Source organism: Clavelina lepadiformis, chromosome 8 (genome assembly GCF_947623445.1).
Source record: "Clavelina lepadiformis chromosome 8, kaClaLepa1.1, whole genome shotgun sequence".
Lineage (NCBI taxonomy): Eukaryota > Metazoa > Chordata > Ascidiacea > Aplousobranchia > Clavelinidae > Clavelina > Clavelina lepadiformis.
In genome coordinates, this window is record NC_135247.1 from 3,326,815 (window position 1) to 3,349,106 (window position 22,292).

At 35.7% G+C, this 22,292-nt stretch overlaps 2 protein-coding genes across 5 annotated transcripts; both read right to left on the reverse strand.

The window, feature by feature from the left end:
• Positions 1-4,367: 4,367 nt before the first annotated feature.
• LOC143468327 (endoplasmic reticulum resident protein 44-like) lies at positions 4,368-12,852 on the reverse strand. Of its 3 annotated transcripts, XM_076965467.1 has the most exons (12): positions 9,797-11,231; positions 9,589-9,655; positions 9,258-9,413; positions 8,921-9,105; positions 8,681-8,796; positions 8,541-8,598; positions 8,377-8,463; positions 8,156-8,294; positions 7,865-8,006; positions 7,623-7,758; positions 6,601-6,666; positions 4,368-6,395 (listed from the first exon to the last, which is right to left on the reverse strand). In XM_076965467.1, the coding sequence occupies exons 1-12, from the start codon at positions 9,848-9,850 to the stop codon at positions 6,150-6,152; spliced, it is 1,452 nt and encodes a 483-aa protein (XP_076821582.1). In that variant the 5' UTR covers positions 9,851-11,231; the 3' UTR covers positions 4,368-6,149. The 3 variants fall into 3 exon arrangements, 2 of the variants coding, with proteins under 2 accessions (XP_076821582.1, XP_076821584.1); XM_076965469.1 differs by lacking the exons at positions 4,368-6,395; positions 6,601-6,666 and adding an exon at positions 6,896-7,467; XR_013118990.1 differs by lacking the exons at positions 4,368-6,395; positions 6,601-6,666; positions 7,623-7,758; ... (5 more) ...; positions 8,921-9,105; positions 9,258-9,413 and having other exon boundaries at positions 9,797-12,852.
• A 1,799-nt stretch (positions 12,853-14,651) lies between these two features.
• Positions 14,652-18,841, reverse strand: LOC143468328 (uncharacterized). 2 transcript variants are annotated; one of them, XM_076965471.1, is made up of 12 exons: positions 18,434-18,841; positions 18,034-18,143; positions 17,696-17,768; positions 17,497-17,570; positions 17,147-17,355; positions 16,951-17,040; positions 16,742-16,859; positions 16,527-16,563; positions 16,271-16,344; positions 15,987-16,178; positions 15,681-15,828; positions 14,652-15,519 (listed from the first exon to the last, which is right to left on the reverse strand). In XM_076965471.1, exons 1-12 carry the CDS (start codon positions 18,608-18,610, stop codon positions 15,430-15,432), a joined length of 1,392 nt encoding a protein of 463 aa, XP_076821586.1. In that variant the 5' UTR covers positions 18,611-18,841; the 3' UTR covers positions 14,652-15,429. The 2 variants fall into 2 exon arrangements, with proteins under 2 accessions (XP_076821586.1, XP_076821585.1); XM_076965470.1 differs by having other exon boundaries at positions 18,034-18,176; positions 18,434-18,653.
• Positions 18,842-22,292: the final 3,451 nt, after the last annotated feature.

The following is a 22,292-nucleotide window of genomic DNA, read 5'->3' on the forward strand; positions in this document are numbered from 1 at the left end:
TTCCTAAAAGTAGGGGAATCACCTAACTTCAAGAGAATTCCTAAAAATGGGGAAATCCCCTAATTTTTAGACAAGTCGTAAAAGTAGCGGAATCACCTAACTTCAAGAGAATTCCTAAAAAATGGGGAAATCCCCTAATTTTTAGACAAGTCCTAAAAGTAGGGGAATCACCTAATCTCAAGACAGTTCCTAAAAAATGGGGAAATCCCCTAATTACTAAACAAGTCCTAAATATAGGGAAAGGCCCCAATTTCTAGATAAGCCTAAAAGTAGGGGAATAACCTAAATTCTAGACAAGTCCTAAAATAGGAAAAGAAAAGCACCTAATTTCAAGACAAGTCTTCGAAATATAAAAACTCTCGTGGAGAATCTCAATTGATACCGTGACAGCAGTAAGAAATATCGTTCAGAAACTACCTACCATGATATTTGTTCAAGTGTATAGGTATTTAAATCATATTCAGGTGAACAGGTATGACAAATTTTATATTTCGCTTGTGCACTACTTGTGTGAAGTATTACACAAGGAACATATCTGTCATAACGACCGCATATGCTGGCGGTAATTGTTTGAATATGAGCGAGGACGATTGATGGTTGATAACTTGTTTTACTTCTGCTTCGATGGATGAGTTCTCATTTCTCAAATTTGCGTGACTATGCTGTTAGTTGCTTGATTCTGTCTATACAAATTACTAAATCATAAAGTTCCCATTTTATTTATTATAACACAAAGGCTTTTGCCTTCGGGCAAATCTTGCTGAATGTTACATAGCGCTGTAGTAACCAGTGAAATCGATCACGTAAAAAGGAAAGACGGTAAACATTACAACGGTATTTATATGTGGCAAATCAGTTCAAGCGAGGAAATTATCTGACGTCATTAAGGAAAACTCAAGTCTGGTAAACACTGAATTACAGGATTCCAAATTAAATTCCAAACATCTCAAAACAACTCGTGAGTCGTGACGTAATCGTCACATAGCCTTCCTACCCAGAGTAAAGCTTGCCTGAAATGAAATTGAAGGCAACCTTTACTCGACAAAATTATGTCTCTGATATAATATTCATCACAGTTATTAAAACAAGAATTTGGTACAGTACAATGACAGAGTTCGGTAAATATAACAAATATCGATACACCGTTTCACTTGAAATACAAAACATGAGACATAAGCTTACAGAAGTGTCGCATTTCCCTTGCGTGTCGAAGGTAAAAAATGAGCGATCACGTCTGCGTGTGTCGTTCCGCGGCTGTAGCAAGCCTTGTTCGCGGTAGAGAGATGCAGTTTGTTGCGATGTCCAGTGGACTTTGTTTCTTGATGCGTAAAAAATATATACAACAGTTTGCTCATGCTCTTGGAAATGTATAACACGTTAGTTAGGCGATCAAAACTTCATCACATCAACCAGGCATCAATGCCATTAGTTCTGTTGTTTCCGAATTAGTCTGGTTGCTAAGATTGTAGATGGAATGTCTTGAAAACTTCCTCGTTGACTAGTGTTCGTAGTTGGCTGATCTTGCTGTTGAAACTTGGTCATCAAAACTTCATAAATAGCTGGTAACATTCTTTCTCGCTCAATATGCAACTAACTCAGCAATTTCGAACTACTCGGGGCACCAATTTATGACATTTAATAATTCGCTTGTGTACTACTCGTGTGAGGTATTACACAAGGAACTTATCTGTCATAAAGTCCGTATTTGCTGGCGGTAATTGTTTGAATATGAGCGAGGACGATTGATGGTTGATAACTTGTTTTACTTCTGCTTCGATGGATGAGTTCTCATTTCTCAAATTTGCGTGACTATGCTGTTAGTTGCTTGATTCTGTCTATACAAATTACTAAATCATAAAGTTCCCATTTTATTTATTATAACACAAAGGCTTTTGCCTTCGGGCAAATCTTGCTGAATGTTACATAGCGCTGTAGTAACCAGTGAAATCGATCACGTAAAAAGGAAAGACGGTAAACATTACAACGGTATTTATATGTGGCAAATCAGTTCAAGCGAGGAAATTATCTGACGTCATTAAGGAAAACTCAAGTCTGGTAAACACTGAATTACAGGATTCCAAATTAAATTCCAAACATCTCAAAACAACTCGTGAGTCGTGACGTAATCGTCACACAGGTATGTAAGTTAGCCTTTGTGTGGTTTTCAATTGTCAGACAACTTGTAAAAGTTGGATATATAATTTCATCTGATTCAGCCTTGTGTTCTAGAAAAACAATTAACTTGATGAGCAGTTTAGCTGACCACTTTTTATCAAGCTAGCAGATTTTGTCTGCCAGGAAGATTTTGCTAGGATGATGCAGGTAGTAAAACCTCAAAGAACTAAAATCAAATTACCTATTCTCTTAACTTAACCACTTATACCTTTAACATCAGGCTGCATTACAAATAACTTATATTATGATATAATCACTTCGAAATTAGGCTAATATTCACTATTCTGCTCTTAAATATGTGTGGCGCTATGTGTAGCAGGATATAGACTACCTTTTCAATGCAAACTAAATGCTTGAGAATCTGTTATGTTTATTGAGCGCCCTTAACGGTGTAAGGACACGTTCAATAAACAGAAAAAATAAAAATAAAACGAAAAAAATGATATCGTTGACAGTTCGAAAAGGACACAAAGTACTTCGTGAAACACATTTTAAACAGCAAAGAAAACAAATTATTTCTGAAAACAAATGATCTGAAACACGTTCAAATTTAAGTAGACACGAAAACTCGAGATATCAGCAACACATAATGCTGTATGTCTTTTAGTTCGCATACTGGAACTAGTAATTTGTCGGTATGTAGTACACTTTTCAATTCAATTTACAGTAAGATAAGTTCTGTTTTGTTTGGTTTGGAGGTAACATGGCAGCAATCAAATCTATGTATATGTAAATCGGTATGTAGTACACTTTTCAATTCAATTTACAGTAAGTTAAGTTGTTTTGTTTGGTTTGTAGGTAACATGGCAGCAATCAAATCTATGTGTATGATATCTATCTCTAACACATTGGATCGAGAACTCGGTGCAATGACATCTTATATAAGCTACATTACAGTTTGTGCAAAAGACGGGTTTGTCAAAATCTGGAATCGTTTCTTCCTTTTCGTTAGCACTTCTTCGAAATGTAAGGAATTCACTGCATGCGCATCATACGTTCACAGTTTCGTGATTTCGTCTAGCGGAAAATGGGAAAAGTCCCGTTGGGTCCGAAAGTTGTTACTTCGTTGTGTTGCAAGTTTTTCCTGGCTTTCGCTGGATTCCTCGCTTATGACCTCCCTTTTGCCCCATTGGCTCTTTTTCAGCTCCAACTGTTGCTCGTTTGGGTCGTAGTTTACACTTTACACTATCCTTCAATAGAGTCGGCGCTGCTGGTGGATTTCTTTCAAAATTTTTGGTTCTTTTCTCAGGTTCGAGGAGCGCCTGCTGCGGGTATTGTTTCGGCAGAGTTCGTTGTCGCTTTGTAACTCTCTTTGGTAGGATGTGTTAATTCTTTCTCGTCTAGGTCCGATTGCTCTGTGGTACTTGCAGGAGATTCTTTTACATCTGGATTGTCGGTGTCTGACTTTGATCGATAAGAGCATTCTCTGTACTTATGTCCTTGTTCCGTGCAGAGAGAGCAGGTTTGGATTTGGCCGTCGTAGCTCACGGCACATCCCATCTTTCTCAAGTATAAGTACGATGGTAGTTGATGGTCCTTCATCTGTCCTTTTGTTACTTTATATATTCTTCTACCATCTTTTATGCCGTGTTTGTCAAAACCTAGCTGGGCTGGGCCTCGGATACCGAACTTTGCAAAAATTTTGTCAAGGTGTTTTTGGGGATAGTCGATAGGCACCCATCGTATTGTAAGGTTCGTTCTGTCGTCGCCGTGAGCAGTCGCATGCTTCACTTCCGGCCTCATTTCAAGTATGTCTGCAATCCGTATAGCGTTCTTCTTACTGTCTAAAGTGATGTTGATAATATTTCCTGGTTTCTGGATAATGCCCTCGATAATACTTAACGGTATCGCAGTTTCTCTCAGCAATGAGTAGACTTTCTTTGAGCATTTGAAATGTTACCTCCCGGTGATTGCTGTAGTCTATGGCGAGGTCTTTGTTCCATTGTCTTTTAACTTTGTCAGCATACGTGATGGGTTTTGCCATTTTCACATATGTTTCTTTTAGCCTTAAAACTTCGTCTAGTTTCTCTATAAACTCCGGACATGATCTGTTTTTGCTTTTGCGGATAAAAACTACGAAAGCATCACTATGCAGTGCTTGCACAACGAAGCATTCCAGCACAAAAAAAGGAGCATCTGATATTGTGGCTGCCAGCTGGTAGGCAAATAAATGCATTTAATACAATCATGAATCAGACACAGCCTATAGGCTTTCATTTTATTTTTCGTCTTCAATGCCGGGGACAAATAATGTGCTGGCGCCGGGGTGGCAAATATAACAGTAGCCGAAATGACAATAATTTCCATAAATTGGACGGACAAATACGACAAGGCCTTGAAGACTCATAAAGTCATAAACTTTATATCATAGGTAATGTATCCATTCGTGCACTTTTGCACATACTTGAACCATGGGAAAAATGGATTGGATTTTCCTCCAAGCGACTTACATTACATTTCCTTCTTCATTTTCCTATGACCTACCACGACGTGCACTTAAGTAACTCAAAGTTCACCATAATGAAATACCCAAATACCCTTCGTAAATATAGTTCGAGAAAGCGAAGCATGTTTTTGTTTTGCCCAATGCAGTAAGATGTTTCGCGATGTGAAAATATGTTTTGGGATGTTACAATATATTATTTGTAACGGTTCGTAGTGCCATCAAAATATTTTCAACGACCAACGGTTTAAGAAAATGTATTGCAGTAGGCAAAACTATTGTTTGAACAATGAAAATATTTTGTTGTTTTGTAAAAAAATAGATGAACCGCAAAATTGTTTTAGGCCTTTAAAATGCAATTTTCGGTTTCTTTGAAATACTTTTTCAATGAAAAAGAATTTAGGCAAGCCGAAGATTTACCGTACTTCGAAAATATATTCGAAATATATTTGTTGAGGCAATGAAATTTTTGGCGATGTGAAAATATATTTCACAAAATATGGGATGTTACAAAATATTATTTTTAGCGGTTCCTATTGCTATTAAAATATTTTCCACGACCAAACTTTTTTTTGTAAAAGTAATGCAAATATTTTAATGAAAAATGTGATAGATGTAAGAAATATATTTGGAATAACAAAATATTTACAAAAAGGAAAAGTATCTTTTGATTGATGAAACTATTTTGTAGTATTTTAAATAAAAGTAGATGAACCGCAAAATTATTTAATTTATAATTGTCGGTTTAATTAGAAAATTTTGCCCAAAAATAATTTGGTGAAATGAAGGAGCCACCGTTAAACCCAGTATCAACTGTTTTATTGTTTGTTGTAGCCTATAACTCAGCAGACATATCAAAAAAGTCCACATTAAGATCTAGATTTTATCCTTTTAGCCAATGCAATATTTGCCATATCCACTACTAAATATTCTTCATGATTCTATAAAACGTTTCATTAGACCCAATTTAACGTCAACTTTCTAATTTTGGTGGATGTTTTGTTATAGTTTCTTTGGATCCAGAGAAGTTAATGTTTTGTGGTTTAATGGAAGTTATTGGTGTAAATTACTTATTACCCTCAGATATAAAAAAATACATTTAATTTACAAATAGGCCTATGTACGAAAATTATTGTTAAACGTTAGTTGGTACCAAAATGTGGTTCCTAACAAATCTATTTCAATAAATGTTGAGTGCTGTTTAAGCTTATAGTAAATTAAAATACCAGGATATAGGATAGCACGGTTGGGTTAACTTTCAATTCCTCTACACAAGCTTTTGCAAGCATCAGCTTCCTTAATCAGGTGTACTGAGTGATCAGTAAATCTTGAGTTAGTGATTCTAAATATGTGACATATGGCAAGTTCGATGGCACCAAGGTACAAGTGTTTGAACGCAGTATTTTTTGAACTGTCGAGACAAAGAATAGAATAAAACAGTCAAAAACCAAATATCTCTTACAATCTTTAAGTAATATATCAAGTGATCTTGCTCTATTTCCATACAAATCTATTGCCTCACATAGTAGTATTATAATTCATCCCTTATCTTGTTTAAGAGGGTATATCTGTGTTCACTCGGTTTCATTTGAACAAAAATAGACTTGATAGTTGAGCTGGGTAACTCTTCCATTTTTTGGCTGGTCGATTTTACTTCCTTTGAACTCTTGGTCGGCACTTCTGACAGTATCATTTTCTTGGCATTTGTTGTCTCAGATAAGGGTTTGCCTGGATTTATTTTCTTTGCATCGATCTTTTCGGTTATTCTAGTTGGTGTCTGTAAATGTTGTAAAATTAGATACAGAAGTTATACCTATCAACCCTAAACATTTAAACAATTTAAAACACCAGTTCTATACAATATACATTGCATACAATAGAATAGGTCCACAATAAACACGCACAAGCAGTAAGAACGAGTTTCACAACTTCATGTTTATAGTTATCACATGTGGTAATGAGATTGAACGTATATAGCTTACATTCTTTAATTCAGCTCGATTGTTACCATCAGTAACTCTTGGTGATGGTACATGATATCCAATTAACTGTGAATGTAATTGCAGCGATGTTATAAGCAACATGATAAAAATCCAAAGCCGTTGTTCTTAACATACAACACAATGTTTGCCTTTATTTTTTTTGATTAAGGCGAGTCATTTTTATTGCATAAATAATAATGAATTAATCCATGCTTGGTGATGTTTAGTTCCTCATTAGCCTAACTTCGACTGCGGCATCTCTTCAACCATATAAACAAGCATGCACAAGATGCAATTGAGGCAAGGAACAAATTTTTATTTTCGGGATCGGAAAAAACATAATTATTGACTCTACATCAGCACGCAGTTTCATTAGGCAGATCAACGCGATGTCCTAAAAAACTTATGCAAAAACATTCTAATTGGACTACAACAAACTAACACATAGCACATATACATAAATATCTTCAACTGTTCTTTCTATACTGTAGTACTTTACTTGCAACACGTTGTTACAATGTGACAATGGTTAACTGATAATCTCCTATCAAAAAAGACAAATGCCACAGCTTCAACTAAAACCCAGTTAAAAAAACAAGAATCTTTTTTTGTGTTCATGTCATCATTCACCGAGTATTAAAATGTTTATCTTCATATTCAGAATTTGCATAAATATAAAGTTTTTTTTTGCTCATTGTTGATGTTCTGTTAGAGCTCATCTCTATTCCTTATAACAGTGTATCTATGTTCGGAGGGCTTGAGCGCTTTAAATATCGACTCTGGCGGTGATGTTTCCACCGGTTTACTTTGTTCGCTTTTTGCTTCTTGCTTTGCTTGCCCAGTTGTAGCACTCGGCTTGCCAGCAGCCTTTTGTAAAAAAAAACATAACCATGCGTCGCCAAGAGAAAGATACACCTTCATAACATCCACTAAAGTTAATGTAAGCAAGCAAGATATGAAGGGTTTTGCATAGGAACAGACACCAACAACATTGCACATCTGAAAATAAACCTTTAATTTACCTTGGAAGGGGCAGGGGGTGCTTTAGACTGAACAGCAGGAGGGGCCTTCGTAGCCGGGTCAGGTCCGTGGTGAAATTCTCGATGGAGTTTGCCGGAGTGAAGATCGAGAATGAATTGTTTTAACTTTCCAGGATTGCTGTTATATATAAAAGCCAACTGGATTATCGGGGCATTTTTAACATTAAACAATTAAACCATTACGTAAAAATGACAAATAGAGGAGTGCAAAAAATGAAACCTACCTTATTTCATCAAAGTTGGGAAACATGTACATATGTTTGAAGGAATCAATAGCCACTAGAGGGCAGTCTCTTACTGTTTTTCCCAAGTGGTGCAGGGGGTGAGAAAAAGTTTCACAGTCAGCCATCAAGAAATTGACACTGCCTGCAGCAATTTGTACGTAAGTTATCAACAAAGTATTAATTTTTGACGAGATAACTAACACTTCAAATAATCCTTCATATCACTAGTATGCCAACTGAACATGTTGATGTCAATAAAGTCAGACTGTTGACACAAAATTGAAGCCTTACTCTTGAAATTGACAAGTCGGCTGACTTCTTTTTTGTAGATTTCCAAAGATTCTGTGTCCTCTTTCTTGTGGAATAAAATTAAAAACGGCAAACCTTCTTCAGTGAGTTCCTCTCCATTAGCAAACGTTATTTCCCGAACCTAGCAGTCAAGTTACAGTACATATTGTAAAACAAGCCATTGCTTTGTCTTGCTGAAAAACTTTAGTAAACAGTTATTTCACCAGTGGTACGCATTTATCCTGCGACCATGCTGTCAACAAATCTTTGTTGGTGAGTGATCCAAGATAAACCATTTCTGGGTTTGATTCCTGAAACAAAGAAAGATTTTATTCCAGCACATCGAGTGAACAGCATTGCAACAGTGCAGGAAAAATGAATAACTTACTCCGATTGGCTTGAAAATAATATTATCTCCTGTAGTTCTTTCAGGCTGTGATACTTCACTAAAAAAATAAAATGACGGCAAGCTGTTCACATCTTCTGTGAAAACTGTGCATGATAAAAAAAATTTGATGTGCAACTTACCCAAAGCCAGCATAGAAAAAACAGTCGTCTTTCAAAATCTTTGCAACTTTGCTGTATGTTTCAAACTCTGGTGATTCTTTACTTGTAAAGTATCCAATGATGTTACGCTTGACCCGCTAGAGGTTGCAAGTTTTAAATGCATTGCCTAACATTCAATTTAAAGCTACAGTAGTTCTATCAATACCATATATACTAGTTCAAGGGCACTGTGTGATGCGAAAACAGAAAACCTTGGCTTACCGGTAACTCGTATATTGTATCCAAAGATGTGAATTCTTGTACAGGATCCCTCAGTTGTTCTCGTACAAAATCTCTCAAACTTTCAGCAGACCTTTTCCCTCGATATTCTCGCTTGACAAGCTGACCAGCTCGAAAGAGTTTCATGGTGGGATATTTGTTGACATGAAAACGACTTGCAATGCCAGCTGTGAACAAATTAGTTGCGCTCGAATAAAAATGACTTTACAAGCAGAAATATCTTTTTTAACTTTGTGTACTGTCATGGTAAAGTTTTTTAAACATTTAATTACACTTTTGAGATGTTAGATCTTGATAGATCAGAAAATAATACACTTACTTTCCCTGTCACAGTCAACTCTACCGAAAACCACTTGGCCTGCCGTTGGATATTCTTTAGCCACTAAGTCTGATGCGTCTTTAAACACCGGAGTCAACATCTGACTGAAGCGACACCAGTCAGCGTAAAAATTCACAAAAACTAATTCGTTGTTTTCTGGATTAAAAAAGTGCAAAACATTTTTCTAAAGTAATCACTTACTGTGCTCACTCCTCATATTAACAAGAGCGGTGTTCGGGAGTAACATTGTGATAAAAGTTGAGCACTGGTTAATTTCAATTACATATATATGTTTATTATATATATGATACATAAGTAAGCCACAACATACTTAAAATAGTGTCAATATTAGAAGACTCCAGCTTAATTACATCGCAGGTGCAGTGAAAAGCGAACATCTGAAAATGGAAAAAACAATTATAAAAATTCAATACATCATGACTCCATAAAGACTCTTCAAACAAATTTTAGGCATTTTTACAATAGCAGTATCTTATTATTATACAATAAATTGTTATAAAAGGTAAAATAGCACTAACCAGACATGCTGCTGATATTACTATACGCTTCTTTACAAATCTCATTTCGCACATTCACCCAAACCTTAAATTGAAACCAAAGCTGAAATGTAAATGTCTTTATTCAAAATCAGTCTGCAAAGTGAATAAAATGAAAAAAGAAACTTGTTACTAGCAACAATGACCTGAGGATACTTTTATATTTAATAAATGATAATGAAATATGATTGTATGAAAACCAGTTGTGTGAAGCCGGTTATTTTGAAGTATGGCAATAACTATCAATTATCTCCAGGTTGGCCGTGCAATCAACCACATTGAAGAGGAAGTGCAGGAAATAGTTTAAATAAATGCTGCGTGCACAGAGATAAAACAATGGGATCTAATAAACGACAACATTGTCTGCTAGAGAGCGCTAATTAGAATTTTGATAAAATGGTGAATTGATGAAAAATAAGTACTGTAAGTAATATGAATACTGAATAGGCAGTATAAATGCCTTAACCAAAACGAATACATGAAGAGGGTTTTCTGCACAGAATAAATGATATTAATATTTTTAATACAGTAGAATTTGGTTGATACATTCACATCGGGCCAACAGATTTTTGATATAACAAGCGGAGGTTGTAGAAACCAATTTTAAATACCAATGCTAAACAATGTCACTAAACAACCTCCTGGGGTAAAAACTGTATTTATTAGAATAAGAAATCAATACGAATAATAAATAAAGTGGATAATCAATAAGAAAACTGTATTGTATTGCTTCAGCCATCTGCTTTAACTGCAATGACTGCTGTTCCAACAAACTCTGTTTGAATGAATAGGTTATAGTTTCATCACAAAATTCCATTTACTCATAGCCGCTAAAAATACACCATTATTTTTACACAGTAAAGAACAAATTGACCTGCACGAGAAACCGAAAGTTGATATATAAAGTGGCGGCTGGATGTATTAATCAAGGTTTTTCTGATGGGAAAAGTATAGGAAAATTCCGACCCAGCAATTTCGATGTAATAAGCTTTTGGTTTTGTTAACCGGTATCTACTGAATTTTAACCAGAACATGTCCATTTTATGTATAAGGGCATGAGGCATACAAAATCTACACTTATGAAATAGTGAATAACAGACACTTACCCTATTTACTACATTAACTGACAACACAAATATCTGATCATCTAATATAATATAGAAAAAGGTAAAGTGCTTAAGCGTATGAGATAAGGACCGCAGATTATTTGAAATATTTCATAGTAACAGCATAAAACAAACACAAATAGAATATAGAGTAGCATGCAATATTTTCTCGTTTACTTGGTAGTCAAAGAACATTATTGTGCATAACAATAAAAGCAAAAAGGTTTAATCTCATGAGTGCAATTAACACATGTGTACAAATTAGCAATGGAAATAGGAATGAATGTCATATGTGTTACATATTTGTAATAACCTACCCACACCACATGCTATCTTTCTTGCACATGCCCCTGTACCATAAATGCAGTAGCTTGTCTTTTTCAGACAAACCAGCTATATCCATAACATCTTTCTGAGGGTTTAGTACTTTAGGGAAAATTTTTACAGAGCGCATTCGATTGAGCTGCTCCATATAAGCATATTTGAGCATTTCTTTAGTAGATTTTGACAGACAGGGGTTGCAAAGCTGGCATCGATCTGCGGAACAATCTGAGCAATCTTGGCAAATGTCATCATACACCTGAATGTCCCTGTCTGTGGCGTGAAAACGGTCGATGGTGTTGCGGCGTTTTGCTGCACTGACTACTCCAGATAAACTAAGTGTATTGAACACCACCTGCTCGTACAAGATGGCATTATCTTCAAAATGTGCGCTGGAAAGATTGGGAGACATGTTGACCTCCATCAAGTAAATGTGCAGTTGAGAATCAACCACAAAATCAAAACGTACCATTTCAAAAAATGAATCTGAACCGTATGGGTAACGTGACAATGATCGTAGCATATCTGACCTTTTTTCCAGTGTCATGTCAGCCACAGCTTCGTACAATTCTTTTCGGAATTTTTCCTCGTCATGACCTTGTTTTCTCAAGTAACTCAGCAGTGTATCTTTAAAGGAAAACTTCAATTTTGTGAATGTGTCTTTTAACGATGGCATCTGCCACACCGGAGTGTAGTCATCTCCAACAACATATTTATTTGGGTTATGCACGTCAAGCGGCAGATAAGATTGGGGGCAAAATCGAATCAGCCAATCTCCGTCAAAAACATAAACACGTAGTGGATCAATAGATGTTATGATTGTGTATAAGCCAATGTCAAACTTCTTTCCATCTATTAAAAACGGATCTTTAACAAACTCTTGAACAAAAGAGTCAGAAGCATCAAGATCCAGATCTTTGATCGATTTAATCGTTATCCCACGATGCTGGTTGCTTTTCTGAACCCACAGTTTGTCCTGATGCGCATTTGCATATTCAAGAAACTTGTTCTTTTCTTGTGGCAAATTAAAAGCTGTCGGAATGTACTTAAACTTTGATGTTGCTAGAAAAACTTTGCTGGTTAAGTAACCAGAACCAGGAAAATGATTAACCAGTTGATGGGGCTTCAAAGCGGATGGTGACAACTTGCTCGAAAAAGGATATTCGTATGACCACATCACATCCCATGTTCCAGATTTTCCATCCCACCTCTCGTAACCAATTAATTCAAAGATATTACGAACATGTTTGAGATAAGCACCATCAGCATTGTTTGCTGATAACCAATATTTAAGACGTGGCTTCTCCTGCAATGCGCTAGCTTTACTGTTAAATGTATCAGATGATACCTTTAAGGCTGTTTGTGTAAGCTGTATATGCTTCTGTTGTAGCACTTTCAACTCTGATATTCTTGAGAAAAGAAGCCCAATTACCCCACAAATTGCCAAAAACAATATTGACTGAACCTTCATCGTAGAGATCATTCTTCGAAAACTATTTTTAAGCCAGCGCTCCTTACTTACATTAATCATTTCAATACATTTGAAATTTGAAAGTATAGCAATAAACCTATGGTGTATCTGCAACTGCAATGGTATAAAAACAGACAAAGGTTAAGGCCGTATTAATGAGCATAACAGGAAACTAATGGGAGCTTTTGATTACACATTATGTGTGCAAAGACAAAAAACATGGTGTAATGGTGTGCAATGAAGCCTCAAATTGTTGTTAATTTATTGTATTAGGCCAAGGCTATAGGCCTATAATCGTTTCAAATGCGTCTTAACAACTTCAGAACTTTGCTTGATTTGTTTATTATAAATAGGCCTGAACATGTAAAAGTTCAAACGTACAGGCTGATATATCTCATTCCGACGTGCATGTGTGTGCTAGCCTAGTATCGTTACATTTTTCATTAATTATCCCTATAATGAGATTGATTGAAAAGTATTTTAACTGATGCTAGGCTTACATATCGACAAGGTCTGAAGGTTATAATTTCTATTGTATTCTTAATTTGATTCTAGTGCACAACCACAGGATGCCTTTGCATACTAGATCTCAGCTACTCAAATTATGACATCATCTGGTCGTGCACTTCTGGACAAGACAAGTTTATTTTTCACCATTGACTAAATTTCAATAACCCTCGGCAAGCTTTGAGTTTGACTGGAGCGCTTTTGGTTAAAGTCTGTCTATAACTGCACTTAAAAGTGTAATTACTGTAATAGCAGTTCACTTTGCTGTCACCGCATTAAATGTTTAGGGCTAGGCTAATCCAGGCTCGATTACAATGTTATCGTCAGGCACACGCACCGCTTAACCATTCAGCGACAACAACGTCGACGTGACACGGTTCATTCGTCACGCGTCGATAATTTCACAACATAGGCGGATATGTCTGGTTATTATACAGCAAAGGAAGAAAATCAAAAACGTTTGTTAAGGATCCAGAGACAAAAGCAAACAGTAGTTTTAGTAACACTAAAAATTCTTTTTATCACAAAACTTGAAACAAGCGATTTAGAGTGTAGAGCTTTGTTATTTCCCATTGAAACAAACATTTAACGATGTACATGGCTTCTGACAAGTTTGCTTGGTTCGACATTAGGTTTTTCGTACCGCATAGTGCTAATCTTTCCTGCTCGGCTGCCCACTCCGTCAATTGCTGAGATGTTCAATCTTGTATTTGGATGTTACAACAACAAGTAACATGCGATGAATAGTGAATACGTTCACGAAAGACAGGCGAGCGTCTAATATCATCGAGCTTGACAATAACATGGCCAATTGCCCACTGATGATTTTAACAACTATGGCGATGCAGTAACTAACAATAAACTGTGGGTGTATTTCCAGGCCAATCTAATAATGAAGTAAGGGCAACGAGAGGGAAAGGCGAACCTAATTACAATACATGGCGCCGTGAATCGAAATAATTTCAGTAATTTGCTGAAAAAGTGAAATTGGTTACTTAGTAACTCTAGGTAGAACGACACGACTAACTCCAGAAGCTTTCCTGATTCCAGTTTGCAGCTTTGCATTTGGGAAATTTGTTGGCATACAAAAGTGAGAAGACCATAAATAGTGTATTTTTACGGTTAAACCTTTTTTTGGTCAACTGTAATCTTTTACTGTAGAAAAAATATTACGCTAAGCACGTAAGCAAAACGTGTATCAGAATGTCGTCCAATACGTCCTTCTTTGCACCCCACTGCTTAAGAAAAGCTTTGTACCTTCTTACTGTTCAGTTGGATTGGCAATTACCGGCCTAGGGTTTAATTGTACGCCCAATTCAGAAAAAGAAAAAAAGAACTAAAATCATAAGAACTTTGGGCTAACCTTAATGAGTCAGTCCAATACACGCAATTCCCGCTGGCAAATCCCAGATGAATTGCAGAAGACAACGCATTGATTTTAGAGATATATTAAGAAGCAACTGTAATGGGTAGCACAGTATCCGATATTAATGATAGGTATTGTTGTAAAATCAAATGATTCTGACTAATGAACACATAGAGTAAACACGATAGCTTTAACCACATTAACACACTTTAACCACATTGCTGAAAATGAGTTTACCAAGGTTCATTGAAAAGCTGGCAAATCTTGGTAACATCAACAACTAGCCTATGATGATGTCATCTTGATATTGTAATAAAATAATAAATTGCAATAATTAAGCTGATTGAAAAAGGTTTCTTAAAATGCAAAATCGGGTAAATGAAAATAGACAACTTATTTCAGTCTACTAATCGTTTTAACACCAATCGCAATGCAATATATAAAACATGTGATTTCACCAAGCAATAATAAGTAACTGTAAAATACAAATGAAGAAATACGAGCAATACAATTTAGGTATTTGTATCTGAGAAAGACCTACACGATGCCTACAAAACTACCTGCAGTTGCAACAAAACAAACAACTACAACACATGTTAGTAACGATTAAGATACAACACTTACTCTTGCCATTGAGACATGCAATATAACTGGAACGAGATCATAAAATGAACTACTAGATAAAATGTGAAAAGCAAAACACATAAACCTAAAGTAAATACCGCAAAAACAATAATAAAAACGTTATTAACACATTAGCTATTAGTAACTGCGTGATGCACACCTTTAGATTACAAATTTATGTTAATGAAAGAATAACAAGCTGTTAAAAGCATTTAAGGCATCAGATCATGTTCGCATAGCCTGAAGGTCCGACAGCTATCTGAGCTGGACCGGAATGATTTTCTCGTTGGGGTCCGCCTCTGTTACTTCTCTAAAATACACACATTTTGTAACATATTAGGAAATGGATAGTGCTACAACACAGATATGAAATTAAGTGGCATAACTATGGTTCAGCTTTAACAAAATTTTATGCATGTTTCAGTTTACAATGTTATAAAGAATAAATAATATGTCAATTAACTACTCTACCTGTGGACCCATCCTATTTGCTCTGTTTGGACCAAGTTTTTCCACGTATGTCTGTAGTAGCATAGTTGGGTCGGGCCCTTTGCACAAACCTGTGTTAGGGCCAACAGGTTCCATGCGTAAAGCGGACTTGTATGCATTATTCAACACCCTTCATTTGCAAGAACAAAAGCAAATTAGTATAAAAATGTGCATATTGCCATACTGAACAATTCTATGTGCCATATGTTTTAAATAAACAAGTCCGATGTCGGGCATTTAACACTGCAGTCTGCAAACATATCGCAGTGGATTTAAATAACAACGTACTTGACAGTTTTTGTTGTTTTGACTTTCTGGTACTGCGTTTTTAGACGGGTTTGAGCAGTTGCTTTAAGATTGATGGTGGAAGTTGATGTATGAGATGGTGAGGGTTTCGTTTTCTCTTCTTTTTTATACCCCAAGCGTTCCATGGCTTCACTTGCTTTTTCCAAGTCATTTTTTGTGGCCAGAAGCTGATCGCTGGAAAAAACATGGAGCACATGACGACCGTTGAATTTCATTTGACAAAAAACTTACTTGGGATATTTCTCACATGGTAGGTCATAACTCACTTGATTTCATATCCAAAGGCGTCTGGATATCTTCTCTTAAGTATAAAAGCATATGCTTTGCTGGGAATCACTTCCTAAGTACAGTATAGGTTATTATTGGTTTTAACATTGTTTAATAAAATATTTCAGTACTAATTATTATTTAATATTGATTATCAGTTATTAAACAATAATTAGATATTATGATGTTACAATTACAGACATCGTTATTACATCATCAGCAAGAATAATTTGCTAATGTTATAAATTTACTTACTACTGACGTGGAAGGCTCATCTCCAAACACGACAGGTCTAAGATAAAAAATAAAAACATATAAAAATATACAGAATGGGTTATTTTCTACTCTGCTTACCCTTGAAACAAGTAACTGAATGGCCTGAGGTGAGCAATTGGTTTGCCATTTAAAGCTTTTCAAAAATAATTAATTTATGTGTGAAATAAATAATGCAACATGCTGTAGATACTAACTCGAAGCTTGCAGTGGAGACTTCTGTAGGTTTAGATGGAGATGGAGTGCTCACTTCTCTGCTTAGCCGGGCAGTAGTTTTCTTCTTTTTATCATCTTCTTGCTTTTTCTTCAAAATTCCTGATGAGATGAATGTGAGGAACACGTAAGTGACAACTCAGCATGCTGCTGTTAAAAATGTCTGCTACCACTACAAAAGCGTTTTTGATACCTTTGGCCAATTCAACGTTGTTGTCAGATACACTTAAACACAAGTCTAGAGTGGTATCATCCACATTTGGGAATGCCTTCTTTAGAGTAACTAGAAAAAAATGTTGCAATTTACAGTAAGACAGTTAACAAAATAATACAATTAGCGATTCAGAACATTAATGTTTAAATAATACACAACGAAACAAGTTATGGACTTTTAGCTTTTCTTTTTTCCTCAGAAATTTGTGAGGCCGTTTTCTTTTGTTTAACTTTCTGTGGGGTTGTTTTCTTGACCGGAGTAGTTTTTGGTACATTAGAAGTTGTGGCACTGCTTTTGGATGATCCATCACCTCGTTTATAACCTAATGCTTGTAAGTTCAAGCGAGCAGCCTGGACATTGTTGTTGGTCTGAATAAGTTGATCTCTGCACATTTTTAGCATTCAATATTTTACTTTGACATGACACAAATGATTGTTACACTCAAACATGCCAGGAGTTTATTTTACGGATTATTATGATTCACTATTCAAAATGACAAACTGCAGTGCAGCATTATCAACCAACCTTATTGTGAATTCAGCTGCCGTTGGGTACTGAATTTTTAATAGGGAAACCATATTAGGACTTGGCTCTACTTTCTGCAAACACATCATACGATTACGGCAATGTTTTTACCACAACAGAAATCTCAAAAAATGCTAAGATATATGCCTATATAGCAATTTGATCATTTTATGATCTCGATATTAGAATTCATGCATACCAGCTTGTATCCCATTTCTTTTAAAGAAGATTCAACCCTGTCCACTTTGTTATTATGTGTTCGCAAAAGCGACCTGAAGAAAGATTATATTATTAACTATATAATATACACTACAGTAACATGGCTTGAAATAAATACTAATATACTGTAATATTGCATTACATACCGTACACGAGTACAATGACATTAGGTAGATATATGCTATCATTTTATGAATGAATGACATGTTAGGCTACGGAGTAAAACTAGAGGCCAACTGGTGAAAGAACAATTATATATAAACACTTATAGTTGAACAAATGAAAAAATTAAACAAAACAAAAAGGAAAAAATCGTACCTAACGAGCTCATCATTAATGTTGTACTTTGATTTAATTGTCTTTATTTTAGCTGGGTCTGCATCAATGAAGCTTGTTGTTTCAGGAGCTCGTTTTACAGCTGGTGATGACTGAATAAATTTAGTTGATGATGTAGGAGTTTGCTGGCATATACACAACAGAATTTTTTAATTTTTTTTTCATAGAATGTAAGGATTAAACCAATAACCAAAACTATTTAAGACACAGCTTCCATATTTTGTAGGTTATATTCAACTGTAAATGTAAGTCGTAGCGTTATCGTTAATTATTCACACTCGGATATATATATTCAGTCAAGAAATTCAGCCTACTTTTTGATCGATTTACTTAAAACTCCAGCAAAAAATTATTGAACACAAATTTCAGACATTTTACTTACCTGTAAACCTAACCGAGGGTCATCCCACTGTGTCATTTTTGTGGCATGGTTGATATAAAACCATTTTCGGCTTTGTGGGTCGTACTTTGCCTCCCAGCCAGCAGGTAGTGGCGCCTGCACTGGCTTTGCACCACTACCACTACCGTAATACCCATAACCACCAGTATTTCTATGCATTTTAGTCTTCCAATGTATTGACAAATATAAAAGACTTTAAATTATAAAATTTTACACATATACAATTTTAACATTGCAATAAACTTGGGGTGTTCAGCTGTTAGTTTAATGGTATATATTGGGATTTTCCCTTTTAATAGAAATTGCCTGTTGTGAAATACCAGTCTGCCGCCACCAATAGTGTAGGGCCTGTAGGCCCAGACTGCAGAGTTTGGCATAGGCGCCCTCAATACTACTTTCTTTGAGCTTCAGTGCCGCACTCAAGGTGCGTTGTTTTGTACTTAATGACTTTGAAGAACTTCTATGCACTAAATTTTCAATTGATTTAAAGATCGAATAAGTCAAACTGTGTACACTACTATGTAATTGAACACTTTCATTGCGTCTGAGCATTTGTGGTTGTATGGCGCACCCAAGACCTTGCTTAAAACAACCATACTCTGCAATCCGGCTGTAGGCTACCGCCTGTGAGCTGTGCTGTCAAACAAGTCTCTCTAAAACCTGGTATACAGGCGGTGCGTGGCCAGAGAAAGATTGGAAAGTGTGGAAGCAGAAAGAGCAGGGGATTAAAATTAAGGCTGCTATATGTAGCCTATTGACTATTTGACCAGAGTAAGGGGCGAAAAAATGTATTAAAAAACAATTGTTCAGTGAGTGGGCATAAAACAAAGATTGAAATTAGACAAGTAGGTTACGTAGCCTGCAAAAACTTGTCCTATATAAGTAATACGCCCAAAGGCTACAGTATTATAGGTAGAGCCTTTTACTTACCATTCAGACAGCGAAAAAGAAAACGATTATGCTTGAATGATTTTGGGAGTCTAGTATGCAAGTGCACAACCACAGGATGCCTTTGAATACTAGACCTCAGCTATACTCATTGTGAAGTCATCTACTCGTGCACTTGTATACTAAAGACCCGATTTTGGATTGGCCAGCAAACTTTGTGGAACCACAGATTACTACTAAAGTATTTACTTTATAGTAGGTCTAGTCTTTAATTAATCTTTATAATAGTAGTTTATGATTCTGAAGAAACACTCCCTTTTTCTAGTTCTGAATTGTGCGTAATGGTTGTTAGTACCATTAACATCTTACTCTTACAATGCGTTCCTTGCAGTTTTGTGCTGGATAGCGGAAAAGTCATTATGCCAGGGTTCGGATAAACCAGGCCTGACTGTATTTTTAATTGTATTTATTTAATATTTTAATTTAATTTCAAACGATGCACTGTTTCGCACTCCCATTTAAAAACTTTAAATGTTTTGATGTTAAAGCTTTGCTTGCTATTCTGTTGGATTAATTTAATCAATCAACCATTTTATTTTTCGTTAAAAGCGCGGTGGAGACGAAAAGATCAAGCCATTTGCCACTAGTAAGCGACAATGAGCGGGATAAAGTGCCAAATCAGAAAAGGCTTAAAGCGGGGTCAAAAATTATTAAGGTAATAATTACTGGTAACAATTAGCACGGCCACTAAACCCATAATTAGTTAAATATACAAAACATAAGCTAAAAAGCGATATTAAGTAGACCAGCAGGTGTGTGTTCAACCAACATATGATTGAAAATTTTTTCAGTGCTGAACATCAGTGGATGGAAAAAGAAAACTCACCATAAAACAAACCCTATCTCGGGCAGGAGCCCAGTCTATGGTGATCATAACACTAATGTAGGGCGATGTTGATGAGCCCGAAAATGCACACTAACGATAATTTTTGGAAGATGTAATGACATTGCTGCTCGTTGAAGATAGCATTTTCTCTGGTACGTGGATTTACACAAATAAAAAACAAAAATAGTACAAAAAATTGCGTCAGGCAAGTGAAATGATGAAGCAAAATAATGTTTTTATGAAAAGTGTCTTATTTTCTAAAAGTTTTAAATCATTATACAGAGGTTTAGGCATAACACGGATATTTTTTGTAAAACCAGAACGTAAATAGGTCTAGAGATAGCTTTAAAGTAATAGATTAACATTTCGGACCCACTGTCAAATAAGATTTTTCATCCAGAACGTGACATAAAAATCCAGGGTGGTAATTAAGGCATTTTTAGTTGTGAATCGAGATAGTTTAACCCATAAACTGTAATCACTGTTCTGTAACACAAACAGCAATCACAGGCCTCTCAGGCCCAATAGTGACATAATATGAAAAAGTAAGTCAATCGTATCTCAATTCATTACATCGGCTGTATTCGTTTTGAGAAAATGATTTTAGGCCAAAGTTGCCTATAATGCACGGATGTAGCAACAGGAATGTGAATGAATGAATGTTTGACAAACACAACCCTAACCGCAGACTTTCCAAACATCTCGCTAACCCGGCTAGCAGCGGCGACACCTAACTATGCACACATATGACATATTTTGGTTGTTATTGAGTGCACCTAAAAAGAACTCATCTTATTGAGATCCACTATACAAATGCAATGTAACTTACATTGATTATAATTCTAAAGTTTACTCTAAACTACAACCGGGCCTACGAGGCCCTAAATTGCAATTTGAGGTGTACTTTTGTTTTTAGCCTACAAAATTTTTTTGGACTTATTAATCCTTACACTCCAGCTTTAAGTTTTGCAAACGACACTATTTCAGGCATTTCTGGAGCAACAGCTCTAAAAACCAAAAAAGATAAAAGTTAGAACAATTTTCTCTCTCACCGGGCCTCCCAGGTCCGTAATAACTGTTTAAGGGTTAAATTGTGGCATGAGTCAATTTCAAATCAAGTCGTTTAATTCAAAAACTATTCTGAGGTTACACTTCGCCTTGCATTAAATTGCCTGCTATAACAGTGTGTCTGTCTACAAATTAGTATTTTGACAATTTAAGAGAGTTGTAAATTTACCTGAAGTTGTCTTTCTAGTCGGCACAATCATCATAGCACGACTCTATTCATTTTATACTTCGGCCAAGTGAATGACTGGAGTCGTTACAACACTGTAAAATCTTTTTAATCTTCAAACTTGCAGTCTTTGGGCCAAAACGTTATGTTTTCATTATTGTATCAATACGATGACTGAAAGCGTTCAAAAAAGAAAACTGGCGTAAATTACCATTAGCTGAGATCTGTATAACGCTTTCAAATATCAGTAATTTGATAAATAATAATTAAATAAGTAGATTAATAATACGAGGTTCAGCTCCACCACCTCAATGCAAACCCTGACATATTTACATACGTATTTTTAATCTTTGATGCTTGACCCTGTGTTGGATTTTCTTAAAGGAAGAACACCCATACCACCTAAAACCATTCAACGGTAAAGTACAGTAAGGTATCGGTGGGGTTCCAAATTAAAAAATGTAACTATAATATGTTTCAGTAAACATAGGAACAATTCGACATAATAATCAACAACTTAGTTCCAGCAAGCCAATGAAACACTTCAGGAACTGATTATGACACTTAGCTGCCTTCAATAGCTCCGCTTATTTGCCAGAATCGATATATAATTGCTTCAGCGCTGGATTTAATGAGACAAATCTACAGCAACTTCTGTATAAGACTCTGTAGGCGTAAAGTTTGTATATATGGTAGGGACAGACACCAATGAAGCTTTGTATTGGCCGATATCTGGTCAGCAAGCATTGGAATAAATTCTTTTGGGCATAAAATGAGATTACAATTATATATTATATAATATTGATTATTTATTATATAATAATTGTACTGTA

Coding starts and splice junctions, on each gene's coding strand:
- LOC143468327 (XM_076965467.1), bottom strand. CDS start 9,850: ATGTGCGAAATGAGATTTGTAAAGAAGCGTATAGTAATATCAGCAGCA. Junction 8,464..8,540: donor TTATTTTCAAGCCAATCGGA/GTAAGTTATTCA, acceptor TCTTTGTTTCAG/GAATCAAACCCAGAAATGGT. Junction 8,007..8,155: donor CCGACTTGTCAATTTCAAGA/GTAAGGCTTCAA, acceptor AAATTGCTGCAG/GCAGTGTCAATTTCTTGATG.
- LOC143468328 (XM_076965470.1), bottom strand. CDS start 18,610: ATGCATAGAAATACTGGTGGTTATGGGTATTACGGTAGTGGTAGTGGT. Junction 16,860..16,950: donor CAACGTTGAATTGGCCAAAG/GTATCAAAAACG, acceptor TCATCTCATCAG/GAATTTTGAAGAAAAAGCAA. Junction 15,520..15,680: donor CAAATAGGATGGGTCCACAG/GTAGAGTAGTTA, acceptor TGTGTATTTTAG/AGAAGTAACAGAGGCGGACC.